This window comes from Botryllus schlosseri, chromosome 3 (assembly GCF_051294905.1).
Source record: "Botryllus schlosseri isolate E-star chromosome 3, Bs_hap1, whole genome shotgun sequence".
NCBI lineage: Eukaryota > Metazoa > Chordata > Ascidiacea > Stolidobranchia > Styelidae > Botryllus > Botryllus schlosseri.
The window spans coordinates 10,984,613-11,001,710 of NC_137238.1; the positions used below are offsets into that span (position 1 = coordinate 10,984,613).

General features: G+C 40.0%; 1 protein-coding gene and 1 long non-coding RNA gene across 2 annotated transcripts in view; one reads left to right on the forward strand and one right to left on the reverse strand.

The window, feature by feature from the left end:
- LOC145434850 (modular serine protease-like) overlaps window positions 1–3,171 on the forward strand; it is a 65,864-nt gene extending 62,693 nt beyond the window's left edge. The window contains exon 6 of the mRNA XM_080312090.1: window positions 726–3,171. Within this exon, the coding sequence (XP_080168216.1) occupies window positions 726–1,042 (317 nt within the window). The 3' untranslated portion in view covers window positions 1,043–3,171. The remainder of the gene's footprint in view (window positions 1–725) is intronic.
- LOC145434894 (uncharacterized) overlaps window positions 1–6,660 on the reverse strand; it is a 260,858-nt gene extending 254,198 nt beyond the window's left edge. The window contains exon 1 of the long non-coding RNA XR_013913623.1: window positions 4,122–6,660. This is a non-coding gene — a long non-coding RNA (uncharacterized LOC145434894). The remainder of the gene's footprint in view (window positions 1–4,121) is intronic.
- Window positions 6,661–17,098: the final 10,438 nt, after the last annotated feature.

Consider the following 17,098-nt stretch of genomic DNA (forward strand, 5'->3'; position numbering starts at 1 on the left):
AGTTTTACTATTGTGCGGCTACGGAATTAATTCAGATGTTGAAGGTGTCAGCCAAAATGTGAGCCCACGTCGGGGACATGAGAAATATTACCTACACACCTGTGGTTACCAAAGTGTGTCCTCACCCACCCTTTCGTGATGTCGCGATCGATCTTTTATAACAAATGTCAAAGAATCCTAAAAAGCAAAGACAGCCATTATTGGATAGGCTTACCATACGTCCTCTTTAAAGAGGATTTTTCCTCATTTTTGAAAGTGTCCTCGGAGGACGCCCTTCGTCCTTTTTTTTTAAATTTTGTCTTCTTTGTTGAAAATTTAGGTCAGGTTTAGAGCAAATTGCGAGTGGAAAGCCGCGAATTAGCACAGAAGTGAAGCTCAGGCGGGTATTTCGGAGTGAAAAACGGTGATTTTAGCTCTGAGCAAAAGGGTAACCTTTTTTTTCTAGTCGTCCACCTGACAATGTGTAGATAAAAACGGTATTTTGAGCTCTGAGCGGAAAAGATGACCTTTTTTTTAGTCAACCGATCACAAAGTGGGAAAATTCACCGTTTTTTGAGAATTTTACTCCGGTTTTGCAAGTTGCAAATTTTTGAAAAAGTGTCCTCTTTTTAGATTTCCAAAATATGGTAAGCCTATTATTGGAGCATGATATCTCAAATGAATCACCAATTTGCCCCTGAAGAAGTATAACGACGGTATAAATATGGTATACGTTTTCGTTATAGACATTCATTGCTCTCAAGAAGAATTCGAATGTCACGATCCGAAGAAATGTATTCCTGGTTTCTTGTTCTGCGATGGAAATCAGCACTGCAGGTACCGTATACTTATTGAACTGCTTAGACTTATAATCAAGGTGCATGCTGGATCGCTCGAACAGAACGTCATTCCAGTTGTTTTATATCTTCCGCATAATTCTCATTTTTACATCATAAGGTACGATCTACTATATGGTACTGACATTGCGGGAACTTCAGATGTACTTGATCCTCTCTACATGAATGTTATCATATATGAGGAGTTTGAGGAATTCGGCATTTAGCCTACCTATTCACGCCGTGTAGAAAGGATAGAAGGAATCTAATTAATTCCAATACTGTTTATAAGTGAAATATACATAGGGTATCAAGTCGATGCTCGTATAAAAATATTGGATTCACTATGTTGACGTTGTACTGATAGCATAAACTGAATTTTGAAACTTCCGAATTATTGATTTAGCCAATTGGTATGATACATTAGTAAAGACATTCGTTTTCAGAATTATTTTGGTGCAGGGAATGGCACACGACGGATTGTCACACTGGCCGTGGTGTTAGAGATAGTACTATCCAAGATTTTATTATCACTTTGTTGGCAGTAGGTAACTCCAATATATTGCTCAACGGTCCTTTTACAATTGTATTAAGCTCTTTGTACAATAGTCTTTTACATAAATTGCTGCTGTTGACTCCCAACTCTCCCGACGACGCGAAACCTGTCGTCTCGGTATTGATCCGCACAAATAAGACTATCCATCAAATGTTAGTTAATGTGAGAATGCATGGCAATTGTTTGTCCTGATTCAAGTTTCAGGGGATCATTCGAGACCGACTTTTATCGCTGAGGCGCGTGTTATAATAATTTTATGGCTTTGTAGTGTTTTATAGACCCCTGTGTCATGTCGGCGGCGTCATAATTGTTCTACTACTGTTGATATAAAATGTGTATTCGAAATCTTTACTAGTTGCCCACCAACTCAAAACGGGTCGTGACCACTTTTCAAATGTAAGACCGCATGAATTCAATATCGGCATCAAAGAGGCCATACTGACCAACAAACACGTCTTTAACACTATATGTCAGCATAATGTTGTACTCTCTATCATGGAAGACAGGCATAGTTACCATAAAATAAAATATTTATATTTTAAAAAAAATACAAATACAGCAAAATAAATCCTGATCAGCACGTTCATTCTATTCTGAATTATCAGTTACACACCAGATAACACCGCGGTGGGATAGCGTAGTGCTATAATCCACAGCTGCAACACCAATGGGTTGCGGGTTCAAGTCCGGCCAAGGTTGACTCCAGAATTCCTACCTGAGTGTTGGAGGCTTATCTATCAAACCCTAGCCGTGTAAACAGCGTCTTATAAAGGCCCAGAAATGAGCCATGCTAAAAGCAGGCGGCTACGGAAGAGAGAGGAAGAAAATTAACCTGGTGTAAATTACGATATCAGTCGACAAACAACATGAATACCACAAACAACAACACCAACCTGAGAACACTTTAAGCGACAAAAGAATCGATACCTGGATAAACTATACATTGTTTGTGCGGGAAAACTAACTCTTCTTGAATCTTGATCTTGTTGATAAGCCCCAAGTCGTTTTGGGCGTCTTGGTTTTGGCCGTGTCTAGGCCATTGCGCCTGAAGGCAACAGTGATGATAGGATGTTGAATCTTGAGAATTCGAATCCGTCCGACAGGTTGCGCGTGTGTGAAACTATTGGTCCGAATCCGTAGAATATCATCCAACTATCAGACTATAAGTGAAAATCTCGTCTAAGAATACGAAAGCCCCGTATCGAATAACGTTATCGCAGAAAATCAATTGTACAACTGAACTGAAATACTCTTCTGAACCAGAATATCACTAATAGTAATAATAGAATGAACAAAAATACCGTAATTGGACTTTTTATTATATACGCTACTAGATCGAAGTAGGTGTGGGAATGAAGGTGGCACCTCGCATCGAAAGCAAATGACAAGGGACAGATTATTAGGCAATAAACATATAAAACAACTAAACTTTCAATCACATTACCTAATAAATATCAATAAATATTAGAAGCCAATTGTTACCTGGAATTTCGCAATTATAAGAGGGTAAAAATTGGATGCAGATTATCCGCATTTTGCCCACTGTAACGGTTAGAAGGCATGAAAGCTTGTTCACTAGCAACTTGCTGATGTGATGTGACTCATACATAAGTCCATGTTATATTCATCATGCTGTACCACAATAGCTGTCTACAATAAACTTGTGTTGTTTCACTGGAACACAGTATTTAATGCATTTGATAATTTCCGTGTCTCATAAACCTGTTTGCAATATCTCTATACTTCACTCTCGCTGTGTTATCTTGGTTATTGCTAAGTAGAGATGGCGTGAACGTGAGGTTAACGTTTGCGTTCTGTGTGTGAACCAGTGTTGGGATGACTCGAGTCATGACTTGACTCGAGTCAGACTCGAGTCACCTTTTTCGTATGACTTGACTTGACTCGAGTCACTTTGCTAAAATGACTTGACTTGACTTGACTCGGCGTATCCGAAATGCGGATTGACTTGTGACTCGGAGCAAAATTCACGAGTCAATTTCAAGTCATCAAGCAATCGATGTCGATGGAATCACTCTATCCTGCATATGATCGGATTGTTCACGAAACGCCCGTGAAAGTGACCAATCATTCAATGATCGTGCGTTTAACTGAACCTACATTGTCTCACACAAATAAATTGACCACAAATAAAGTGATCTAAGCATACAGCTTACGCAAAATGGATATTTCTGTTCTCTGTTCTCTTACATTAACCAGACCTTTTGTTTTATTAAAATAGAATTCGAATTGGCGCACGCTCGAATATGGTCATATCAATTTGTTAATGGGTAATGCATTGCATCTTTTTAATTCGCTTGTCTATAGTCTCTATTTTGGCTGGTAACTAAACGGAGGCTATGTAATTACTTACTTAGTTTAGCATTTCTAGGTATATGTGACCGATACAGCGCCTTCTGGCTTGTATATTTGACTCTATATTCGTTCATCAGTTCAGAATCAATAACCACGCAATATGTATTTCAGACAGCTAGCAAAATGCAATGACGTAAGCATGCCTCATACGCCGAAAAGGCAACTTGACTTGAATTGTGACTTGACTCGTGACTTGACTTGACTTGACTCGACTTGACTCGAGTCACCTCCAAAAATCGAGTGACTTGACTTGACTCGAGTCACCTTTGAAAATCGATTGACTTGACTTGACTCGAGTCAAAATCTGCAATGACTCGAAATGACTCGTGACTCGAAGGTAGTGACTTGATCCCAACACTGGTGTGAACCTCCTAAACTTAGAGGCAGTGGTGGCTTTTGGGGTAGGCGAGGTAGGCGGTCGCCTAGGGCCCCCCCTGGTTGATTTACGCGCTTTCGAGGCCCCCCCTCCTCGGTTTACGCGCTTTTTCCAACTATTTCTCCGGTTTACGCGCTTTTTTTCAAGTATTACCATTTTCTGAATAACCGCGGAATCCTTGTATCCATAAAGAATATGGTATTGTACCGTAAAGACAGGTCAATCATCAAATCTCATTTTTTAGTAATCATTTTACGAATAACCACTAAAATCCATGCGCCAATTTAGAATATGGTACCGTAAGCAGTAGTCGATCATTAAATTTCTGCGCTAGTTGCAAGAGCTCACTTTGATTTGATGATCTCTATCTATTTTGCCATTAGCTAAAGGGCCCCCCCTCCTACATTTACGCAAATGTTATCATTTTGCAAATAACTGAAAATACATGTACCCATATAGAATGTAAAACCGCACACAGAAGTCAATCATTAAATTACTGCACCTCCTAAAAGCTTACTTTGATTTTATGAGGGGGGGCCCCTTCTTCATTTACGCGATGTTTGGTTATCATTTTACGAATAACCGTAAAAATACATGTACCCATGTAGCATATGGTACCGTAAACAGTAGTCGATCATTGAATTTCTTCATCCGCTTAAAGAGCTTACTTCGATTTTATGAGCCCCCCCCTAAATTTATGCGAATTTTAGTTATCATTTTGCGAATAACCGTGAAAATGTATGTACCGATGTAGAATATGGTACCGTAAACCGTCGATCATTAAATTTCTGCATCTGCTAAAAGAGCTTACTTTGATTTTATGAGCCCCCCATCCCCCCTTACATTTATGCGAATTTTAGTTGTCATTTTACGAGTAACCGTGAAAATATTTGTACCCATGTAGAATATGGTACAGTAAACAGTAGTCGATCATTAAATTTCTGCACCTGCTAATAGAGCTTACTTTGATTTTATGAGCCCCCCTCCATTTATGCCAATTTTAGTTTATCATTTTGCGAATAACCGTGATAATACATGTAGGCCTACCCATGTAGACTATTGTCTTGTAAACGGTGTTCGATAATTGAATTTCTGTGCTTGTTAAAAGAGCCTACTTCGATTTTATGTTAATGAGGTCATATTGTAACATGGAATGAATTATTATTGAGTATATATTTCCTAGTGGCAGCAGTGTATATTTCAGTGCATCAATATTTTTCAGTATAAGTTTGTGAGATTCTACTTGCTAGCTCTTGATGCCAGCTTTCATATGATACCGTATGTTAATTGATAATGAACCGTGTCCACACTGAGCCTGAATATCCAAAATATCAAAGGAAATAGTCATTTGAAAGCCAATGAAAGCATAGGCTATTATAGCCTATATATTGTTGTTTACTGAGCCATTCTCTTGTTGTGAATTGGGCCTTTTCTGAATGGAAATCCATTCTCAGGGTTGTCATGATGGTAAATTTGTTCATTTCTTGTCTGCGGATTAGCAGCGTATTTTCAAAGCTTTACCATGCTCAATGTGCACCCGGTACAGTCAGTCAGAAAGTGTTTATGGTGTTGTCAGAAAGTGTTTTTTTATCACAGGTGGATGTCTTTTAATTGGTGGTGTACTATAGATAGATATGCAATACATCTTGCATGCAGGACAGTTTCTAGCGGCCTGATGCCTGATATTTTATGCCTCAAAAATCTATGTCGATACTTGAAAGGTTTGAATGGCTATCATTGAGAAAGGTGTACGAAAGGCTACATATATTTTGTTGTGAGGTTGATAATTTAATGTGATGTCACAGAAAAAGACCAAAATGTGACCAAAGAATTAGCAATGGAATCAATTTCAGCAGGGCAGAGGAAAGAATTAAATGATCACAAGTCAAGTTTTTGCAACTTTTTTTACAGCTTCTGGCAGCTTCCTAAATACTCGGAAGTTATGTAGTATGGTGTATGAAGCTGTTTCGAGGAATCTTATATTGCGACTTTTCTTCATTTTTTCAAGCAACTTTTAGCAGCTTTTCGATTTTTCATGCAACTCACTTTTTACTGGAAATATTTGGTACTTTATGTAAATAGATCGCTTGATTATCATCACTGTCGTTTAAATTTGAGGTCATTTCTAAGTTGACATACATTCAGGCTAGACCGCCGTAAATTATATTAGCCTACTACTGGGTCAATTTTTTCAGGCTATTGATTTTGTTGAAGGCGCCAACACTGAGTTTTGCGACAGTGCCTTGGATACGCATCGATTCGAGTATCTCATACCTTAATAATGTCAAGAAACTTATCCATAAATGTACTTTTTTAGTGTAACTTTAGTGAAAAATAAATGAAAAATAAATGCAACTTTTTACTTCAACTTTTATGAAAAATATGTGCAACTTTCCACGGATTTGACTGCAACCAAAATTTGCCCTAAGATCAGGTGTTGCATAAGACAATTTTGACCATTACACTCTTGAAATGGGCTACCAGTTCAATATAAATGTGACTCGGTAAACAGCATATTTAGTAAGGCGCACTCGTCCGTTGACAACCGCACCTTTCATTAGCTACGATGAGTTTGGTATCACTCAGTTATATGTTATGTTGTAAGTGGTAGCATCAGTATCTCCTAATTACTGCAGTCAAGTATCTGTTACAATGCCGCAAGTACATGCTAAATGTAAGTCAGGATCTCAGAAAAGGAAGTGGTTCAGATTTGGAAAGAAAGTGACAATGCAAATTTTGAACTGCGACACAAATATTTAACCATCTATTTCAGCTCAGGAATGTTCTGCACAAATTGAGGATGATGCTGTTTTTCCACCAACTATATTGCCTTGTAGACTTGAATGATGTAACAGTGCTTTCAAATACGTATATTGTATTTGATTGTAGTGGTCTTTTGTCTATGCTAGTTGTGGCGTTTTAGGTTTAATCCAACCAGGCAAGTTCTTACAGATAAAAATTTTTTTTCTATAACTTACAATTTTTTCATTAGTGCGTGTTGTTTCGTGTGTGTAACTGTTTATTTACAAATTGCGCTGCTACTATAGTACCGTATGTCCGTATACTTCAAGGTTTGTTGTTGTTGTCACTGTTACAATGCGAATATCATGGTTTGTGATTTTGATTGTTGCATCATACTTCGCCGTTTTGATTTTGCTTTTAAATCTATTTAAATCCCCTAGGTGTGCAGTTAACTCTTGAAGAGAGGCACCCAAAAATTATCCGAGTTCAATAAATATTATATTACAATGGATGTTGTATTGAAAGCTATATTCTTACAGATCATGGAACTAGCTCTTCACAGGTGATACCAGTACTGATGTGTTCCTGTGGTATTACTGGTGTTGTACCACATTGCCGCACATTTTGCTTTTATGCCTTATCATGCAACAAAATCTTCTTTGTAGCAAAAAGATAGGCCCAATCCAGCACCTGGCTGAAACCTTGACGTGGTGTGCTGGCTTATTGCTAATGTCAGCCGACAGCTTCCTGGATTTATGTGGTATATTTGGCGTGCAGTTGCCTTGTTATACTATTATGTCATGCTACATCCCATAATTCTTCTACATAGGTGGGTCTGGGCACGCGCTGTAGTTCACTTGAGTCACTTGTTTTCGAATATGCCAAGTCGTTTATTGTACTGTGGCATGACATTATAATGATTTTATATGCTGAAAATTTCAACATGATGTACAGACAAAGCACTACCGGAACAGTGTATACGTGGTGTAGAACAATAAAAGTATCGTTAAGCGCTAGTGAGGGGGGTCTGGGGGGCGTAGCCCCCCAGAAGTTGCGATAATATAGATAAGGAGGGCCCCCCCCGGAAGTTTCGCCTAGGGCCCCCCCAATCGTAAGGCCACCACTGCTTAGAGGCTCATGTTTTAAAACCAATCTTGGTAGGCTCTCCACTGTTAACCTTTTCATATATAGTACAATTTCAATTCAATAGAACATCTTTGGATGAAATGTATTAAATTTCAACTGCGGTTCACGTATGTATGGCGCTTGCCGTATAAGAAAATTGCTTGCTTTGTTACAAAAGTATGCTCGAAATAACCAGCTTCAGATTTATAAATATTCAGCGACTCTCTGGTGTAAGCTTGAACCGCAGTCACACATCAAGATCCAAACACACTACACTTAGTCAGCGAATGATGCCTATTCAACCAATCAGAGTTGGATCAATTACATTATTTCAGTTAAATTACAATTACAATTACAATTACTTTCATGAATGTTTCAATTACATTACAATTACAATTACTCCATGCTAAAATATCAAATTACAATTACAATTACAATTACTCCTTGCATGCTTCAATTACATTACATTACAATTACAATGACAATTGCTGCTGTTGAACATGTAATTTAATAATCATAAATTCAACCGTGCTCCTTGACAACCGTAGCGTCGTATTTAATAACAATTCAAGTCTAGTTCAGATTGTGTTGTAATAAATGCGTTTATGTGCGTACATAGTATGCTATCTGAGATGTCATTGTGGCGTAGTATAAGCGTGTTTTGAATGCTCGGTAATTGGAAATGAACAATGTTATTTACGTAATTTCCTATGGGTTAGGATTAAAGATAGGGTGCAGTATGTCGTTGAAAAAGTATTATAATATATGCACGTGTTGGATTTGCGTCTATAGTATATAATTAAAGATATAATATTATTTTTATCGAGGGACGTAGGAAGAAGGATGACGAGTGAAAACAAAACCGTGCTTTGTCAGATAAGACGTTATATAATATCCAGTGGTCTGGTTAGTTAGCCAGACGAAATAACGATGCAGCATCGTGATCTGAAATCGTATTGTAGATTGCCAACCCACTGATAGATGCGCAAGATGTGAGTCACGGATAAATGCACCGACAAACATACTGCAGAGCCGGCTAAAAGCAGCAAACTTTGTAGTCCTAGAGCTGGCGATCCATGCGTCCAAATTTGATGCATCTGGTGTTTATCGTAAGCTACTGATGTACTAATTCCGAAAATACAAAATAAAATCTCGTCAGGGCAAAGTAACTGCTCCAAAATAGCCGTTTAAGGCCGACTGTTCTGAAAAGTGAGAGCGCTGCAGCAGCATGACCACAACAATTACCAATTACGCCCAGCGATTGTTCAGAACAATGCCGATTCCAAGACTTTCACGACTATTTTGGGATGGTACCATTGCCTGGAAATATACTTTTATTGCGGAATCAGTGCGACACTAGCTTTCGATTAGTCATTAGGACCATACATATCAAATTTCGACGCTTGGATCGCCAGCTATGGGAATATCAATTCAGGTGCTTTTAGTCGGCTCAGCAGTTCGCTTCTCGGCGTATTCAATCGTGAGTCACGTGTTGCGAATCCATCCGTTGGTTAGTAATCTAAAAATTGTATACAATGGCAGCCGAGGCCAGCATAGCGGTAAAAATAAAATATAAAACTTCGCCCGCAAGGGCGCAGTCAAGGGCTTCCGCGAATGGATCCACCAAATTCCTTGTCGACATTTAAAGAGAATGCATTATAAGTCAATGATTTTATGTTGTGCTTGTCAGGTCTCAATAGCAATTTAATGTAATTGAAATTGTAATTGAGCAAAATTTTTGTCAAATTTCAATTACAATTACACAAAATAAAAATGCTTCAATTACAATTACATTACAATTACATTGAAAAATGTAATTTATTACATTCAATTACAATTACAAATTACAATTGATCGAACTCTGCAACCAATCAATGAAATTGATATCGTTGTCTAACGTAAAAAATTTAAGAACATTCATATGTTTATTGTATCATAAAAACCAAATCTGTGCGACTTGGGTGTTGGCTACTGCTGTGTGACTTGTTGATGCGGTAATTAATATCAGTAGAAAGTATAAAAACCCGTTTTACACTCTTCCCAATAGCAACGTAGCAATACTCATTGCTCAGACCACGGATGAGCGGATGTTGATTTTTGAGAATCCGAATCTGTACGACTGTTTTGCTGTCTGCTGAACTTTCCACCCGACTCCGGAGAATCTCATCTAACTATCCGACTTTATCCGGAAATCTCGAATAAGAATCCGAAAAATCCTTATCGAATAATGATATCACATAATATCAATTGTACACCTGACTTTAGATATAGTTCTGCACCCTAAAATAACAAATTGTATCCGTGGAATGACCAAAACAAATAGAACAGAAATTGTAATTTTAATTATAGGAATGTTAAGGCGAAGCAACAACGCTACTAGTTTGAAGTAAGTATCCGATTGAAAGTGGTATCTCGGATCATAAGCAAATGAAAAATGACAGAGAATATTAGGTCATGGCCATATATAACAATCAGGCATTTAACCATATTACCCAATATATATTAAGAAGTAATACCATCTGGAGATGGTCAATATTGGATGCAGATAATACGCATTTTGCCCGCAAATGCTGGAAGGCGTGAAGGCCTGGTCAGTAGCAACTTGCTGATGCTTACAACACCTTTTCTTGGTCAAGCAGTCCCAAGTTTCGAGCATGACGCTTATAGTCGAGTTACACAAAATGTCAATAATAGCACCATTCTGGATGTCCGTCAATCCGTCCAAATTTCCTCTCCAGTAGCAGGTTTTCTTGTAGTTGTCTTGCCGACTGGTTTATTTGAAAAAAGATACTTAACTGTACCTGTACTGTATTCTTTGTCTTTCGGATATGGTTTGTAAGGTTCATTGTACCACTTGAAAAGTTGTGGTGTTTCACTTGAACATAGCAAATATTGCATTCAGCACAGCCAGTGTTCCATAAATGATTATGCAATCTCTTCACAGTTCACTCTTGCTGTGCTATCTCTCAAGACGTCGACTTTCCTCCATCCATTATAACGGAGAAACGAAACTCAGATAGTATGGAATCACAGCTCAAATCGACACTCAGACGAGGAGTTTGACAACATTCGAGGTCTTCAAATAATGCAATGTGCACACCATAGTGTCCTATATGGTGTCGACACAGGCAAATCTCACGTCTCAGTGAAATTGATTCACGTCACAATTTCCATTTGGCTACAGGCAATTTAACGTTCATTTTGGACCGGCTTGCCGAGCATTCAATTTGGGTTGACGTATTACATTTTGTTATGACGTCATAACGAGTGATACTCGACTCGACTCGAAGCATATTACGTGATTCAGAATTGATCAACTCGGGTACTCGATTTTTCCCTGCCCTAATCTTCTTGTATAATTTTCTATATAATTATCTGACTCAAGAAAGTTAATTGTATATGTTCGTATGCATATTCATATTTGATTGGCCGCACTGCAAGTGTGTGAATAGCTGTTAACTCGACGTGGCTAGCATACACAAAGTCCAAGTCCACATTGGGAATACCTTCTCACAAATGGAGTTATAATACATTGTTGAACGAATTAGGATATATTCCGTTGTGATCATGAACTGCTGGAAGACTCACGGTAGCTAAAGATTGTACCGTAGCACAAGGGTTGCCAGTGAACTCCGCACTTGGTGAATTTGGCCGGACAAACTCGGCACTTGGTTAACTCAGCCGTCAGGATATTTTGTAATAAAGTGTATTAACAACCATGAATTTGAATTTAAAGTGTATTAACAGCTAGTAATATGAATTATTAAACTAATAATAGTATTATCAAGTGATTCGTCAATCTTGTGAGGAGGTCAGGGCATGCGCAGATCACGCAGTCACGGCGCGATTAGTTCACGTGATCACGGATTGCGCAAGTGCGGGAGATAACGCGACGTCCACATATCCACCACGCGTGTTGATTTGACTTGGCGAGGGACGGACGTACGACTTTTGAGAAGATGGATCTCTGTGTTTTATGTAATAACGAAGTTTTAGAGGATCACCAATTAATGTTTCCCACGAACACGAACAAAAATTTATAAACGTCAAAATATATTGTTGTTTTTTGTGCCTTTGGAGAGACGGATATATTATGATTGGGGTGGGGTATTGGGGTTGGGGAAAGGGAGATATTAGGGTTGTTAAAGGGGTGTTAGTTTTGGGGAAAGAGGGATATTAGGGTTGGGCCAAGGGGCATATTAGGGTTTGGAGAAGGGAGATTGGAGGTGGGTTAGGTCATCCCAAGATTAGGGTTGGGAGAGGCGGGGTTGGGATATAGCAGGGGAGATTAGGGTTGGGGGTTAGGGGGATATTATGGTTAGAGAACGGGGGATTGGATGATAGGGTTGGGGTTAGTTTTGGGGTTAATAGGGATATTAGGGCTGGGGGAAGGGAGGTTGGTTAGGGTATCCCAAGATTAGGGAACGGGGATATCAGGTTGGCGGATTGGATGTGGATTAGGGTATCCCAAGTTTAGGGTTGGGTGGGAGTTAGGGTTAGAGAAACGGGGATTGGACGTGGGTCAGGGTCAACGTTGGGGTAGGGTATCCCAAGATTAGCGTTGGGGATATTACTGTTGGGGAAAAGGTGGATCGGAGGGGGTTGGGGTATCTCAAGATTATTGCCGAGTTCACCGGCAAACATTCCAGTAACTAATCATGGTGCCCGGTAGGCCTACCGCTACGCGATCTACCACGGCACGTGATTATTCATCATCTGATAATGCATTTTTATTACAAAATTTCCCAAGGGTTGAGTTCACCGATGGCCGAATTCACCAATGGCCGAATTCACCAAGTGCCGAGTTTGTCCGGCCGAATTCACCAAGTGCCGAGTTCACTGATAATCAGCACAAGCACCACTGTATAGTTCGGATTGGAAGGGTATCACACAACTACTGTGGTAGCATGAAAATCAGTCATTCAAAACAAACAAGTACGCAAATAGGGATTCGACTTAATCAACCGAAGACTGCCAAAACAACAACTTTAAGGATTATGCAGATTGTATGCCCTATTGTGACATTCGTCAGTTATGGGTTCGAAATCTACCTGCCAAGGCGGGAAGCAAATGCAGTTTTGTGACTGATGCCTTGACCGTCAATTTGAAGTCGCCCAACCTCTTCATAACTTTGTCGACGGTTCTTTTAGTGACTGACACGTTGACTGTATTCACCTTCAAGGAAGCCGATTGATGTGTGAGATCAGTCAGAATGCCAAATGCTATTTGAAATTATCATTACCGTTACCTTAGCTGTGACTCGCAACCATGCTTGATTTTTGGAATGATAATCAACGGCTGCAGGAAATGGGCCCAGAATGAAGTTTTCCTCCATTTTAACTGCCGTCACCAAGGTCATAAACAATATTCCCTCTAAGCTGCGCACGTGCGCAGTGCTGACTCGGCCTCTGCGCACAGAAATTGTAAGTTGCGCACAAATCATCCGAAATGATGACCTTCTTTTTAGTCGACACGCACTGTTTTGGAAGGGTCTTCGCAGTAAGTTGGTGAGTGTGCGCAGACTCGTCAAAAATTAGAGGGAACATTGGTCATGACTCATAAGTTCTTCCGATGAAAATCTTTTCGCCCTGATGCAGGGTATTCTCGTGATTCGCGACATCCAGGCGTATTATGAAAACTGTGAGTGTGTGTAAGGCGGTCCCCGAAGTCAATCTACTAAACCACTCTGTGACATCACAAGGAATTCAGCCATCGCCCATCTCCAAAACATATCTCTCTCGTGATTGCGTAACTTTCCTCTGGTTTTGCGTATGTGCGCACCGCCGCGGCGAGAGTGCTCCGTGTTTTGTTTTATAATTCCGGTTACCGAATAAAGCGGTATTGACAAGCGAGAGAACACTTTACTGCTATCGGGAAAATGTATTTTGTGTAATGTTGCCCCTGGTCTTTTTTCAAATCTTTCTTAGTGGGACGCCATATTTACTGACAATGTCTCATACCTCGTTTTAAAGTCCGCTAATGAGCGCTAAAGACTGTCCGGAATTTGATCCACAAAATATGGTGACCCTAACTAAGTAAAGTATTCAAGGACTAGGACTTGCAGTCTTTTCTAATTATTCGTTCGACCCAAGCAACTTATTTATTTATTGGCAAAAGGGAATATTCATACGAACACAATCACGGCCCAGGAACGTTTTATGAAATTCATGCGAGGGGCAGTCTATTATAAGGCGTTCAACCGTCTCGAGCTCATTGCAGGAGCTACAATGTGGTGATGGTGCGATTCCAATCTTAAACAAGTGTGCGTTCAGTACCCAATGACCTGAGCGCAATCGAAACAATATTCGGTCGCTAATGTGATTTCCAAGATGTGGTGTACTATGATAAGGGATTCACGAAAAAGATTGAAATGAAATCCTTCATATTCTTCGAGGTAAAAATTTGCTCCAAATTTGCTTGCAATATTTTAGTATGACAGTTTAGCTTCATGCCTTCTCGAAACTGTATTGGTAGGATTCCACCCTTCAGGTGACGTTGCTGCGGACTTTGCCAATTGGTCTGCCTTCTCGTTGCCTTGAATATCGACGTGTGCTGGTATCCAAACGCAAATAACATGTATTTTCAGGAATTCAAGCTCAACTAGATTAGTTGAAGATTCATTAGATAACTTACTCATCCTTCGGAAACGCGCTTTTTGTCAATGCTGCAATGCACTGCAACTGTCCGACAGTAGTAAATATTTCTGGACATACGAATCCACTTCAGTGCCTCGAAGATAGCAGTTATTTCAGGTGTGAAGCTTGACGAATACAAGGAACATCGTTTGGTTAACCACACGTGGTTTGAGATATGCACTGCACATCCCGTACCGAAGTCGTTTTTTGAGCCATCCGTATAAATATGGTCGTATCCAATGTATTTTCTGTTATATATGACAAGGAATCGTGACGTAATTGTTCAAATGAAGTATCGGACCACTTGGAATGCAGTAGATGAAAATATACGCAGGGAACAGGAAATTTTCATGGTTACACAGTTGTGTGTCGATACGTGTCTATTGTGAAATGTTGTAGCAAGTCAATTTTTGGCGTAAGGTTGAAAGTTCGAAATTTGGGATTTGTCACACTGTATATTTCGTGCCAGGTATCATCTAATAATTCCGTTGCTGCATTGTTGTCGGCGGAATGGGCAAGAAGAAAACAGCGATAATTAAGGCAGAGGTGTAAATGCCGGGTGTGAAGCGGCATCTCGTTACATTCGGCTTCTAAAGCGCAAATCGGAGTGCTTCGCATTGCACCGCGGCAGAGCCTCAGAGCTTGATTATGTTTTATATTCAGTCCATCCAAATGTTTTTTCGCGGCAAAAAGTATGCTGGCATCGCGTAATCGATTGTACTCCTAATCATCGCTCGATACAATTGCAACAGAGAAGATCGGCATGCTCCCCAATAAGTACCGGTCAGGAGTCGTATCATATTCAATCGCTTCGTGCATTTCGAGGCAATATTTTCAATGTGATATTTGTATGTTAGTCTTCTATCACAGTGCTCTTCAACCGGGGTTGTCGTACACCCTAGAGCAGGGGTGGCCAACCTTTTCAGCCAAAGGGCCACATTTGATTGACGAACTATTGCGCGGGCAAGTGGCTGCGCGAAGCGCGAAAATATTTCGAAGTTCATAGGTCAATAATACTGTCACTTGACTATATTGCGGGCCTGCTGTATATCGCTGGGTTCACTTTGCAAGGAATGGACTATTCGGCGCCTGGACCTTGGACATATCGATATTGAAAGCTCCGACCAACATGCGTGGGTTTCATAGTCGACGGTCTTTCTGCGAGCGCAAACGCAAGGTCGCACATGTTGAGCGACACTTTGTCTCGTAATCAAGAAGATAGTTAGACTCAATCTGATACATTAGGCGTTCTTTCATTTTCATAAAAGAGTAACAATAATAGGGTAACAATATTAAAAGCAAGAGTTTGAGTGACAACATGTTGCTCGAAACGTGTAGAAAATTTTTACTTTTGATATATCTATCGCAAATTATTCTGCTTTATTGTAGTGTACGGATATCGACCAAAATGTGACTGGCTCATGGATCTGCCAATGCGTCGGAACTGATATTTTAGTCATCACATCTCAAGTGTTGCGACCAGACTAATCAAATTTTTGGTTGGCATTGCAAGCTCACAATCTGTGCAATCCATTTTTGATAATATTACTAATTTCGGAAATTACCTCGCGGGCCACTCAAAACTTTCTCGCGGGCCACATTTGGCCCGCGGGCCGCGGGTTGGCCGGCCCTGCCCCAGGGTGTACCAGAATTTGCAAAGGGTGTACCACTCGGCTGGGGTGTACAGGGGTATACCAGATCGTAATTGCATTGAGCCGGTGGCTAGCTATCATAAAGGCAGGTTTATGGGTCAGTACAGGTTGACGCACAGGTTATTGAGCAATATGGTACGATGTTGTCTCAAAGTTAATACTGTACACCGCTTCATTGTGATGTCATAAGCGAATATATTTCCTTTTCAATTAGCCGTCGGCATTAGATCAATGGTTCCGTTTGGTGTTGGAAAGTATGCAGTTAACAAACATGTGTTCAGCTATAGTCATTTGTCTTTTAGTGATTTTTGAGGAAACCGCCGCGATAGCTCCGACTTCTTGAATCGGTACTTCCTACCCGACGTTGATAAATACCGCAATGCACATGAATGAAGTGACGTGGCCAGCCTGGGTCGAAACAGCTTCCATGTTGAAATCGAAACCCTTTTGTTTCAAAATGCCGATTTTATATCCAATCTTTCGCCATACATTTGCAATTTAGTATTTTGTTATTAGTGATGCCAATTAGCGACAATAGACTGTGTATAGTGACATACGATCGGAGGTTACTGACATCTATTCCAGCCCATGTGCTACTATCGATCGACTGTGTTTGGTGTGAGGCAGGCCTGATACCCAGTAGACTGATGCGCCTGCCATCATCGCTGATCTGAACTACCGCTTCTGCAGCAGTAGCTTTACCTAATCTCTCCCCAATACTGTTACATTTAGCTTGATTATCGTTCGTAATGCCATGCTGTTTTGGGTCTGACACGAAATAAATTCCAATTTGCGCTGCGGGTGGCCTAACTGGCTGCAAATAG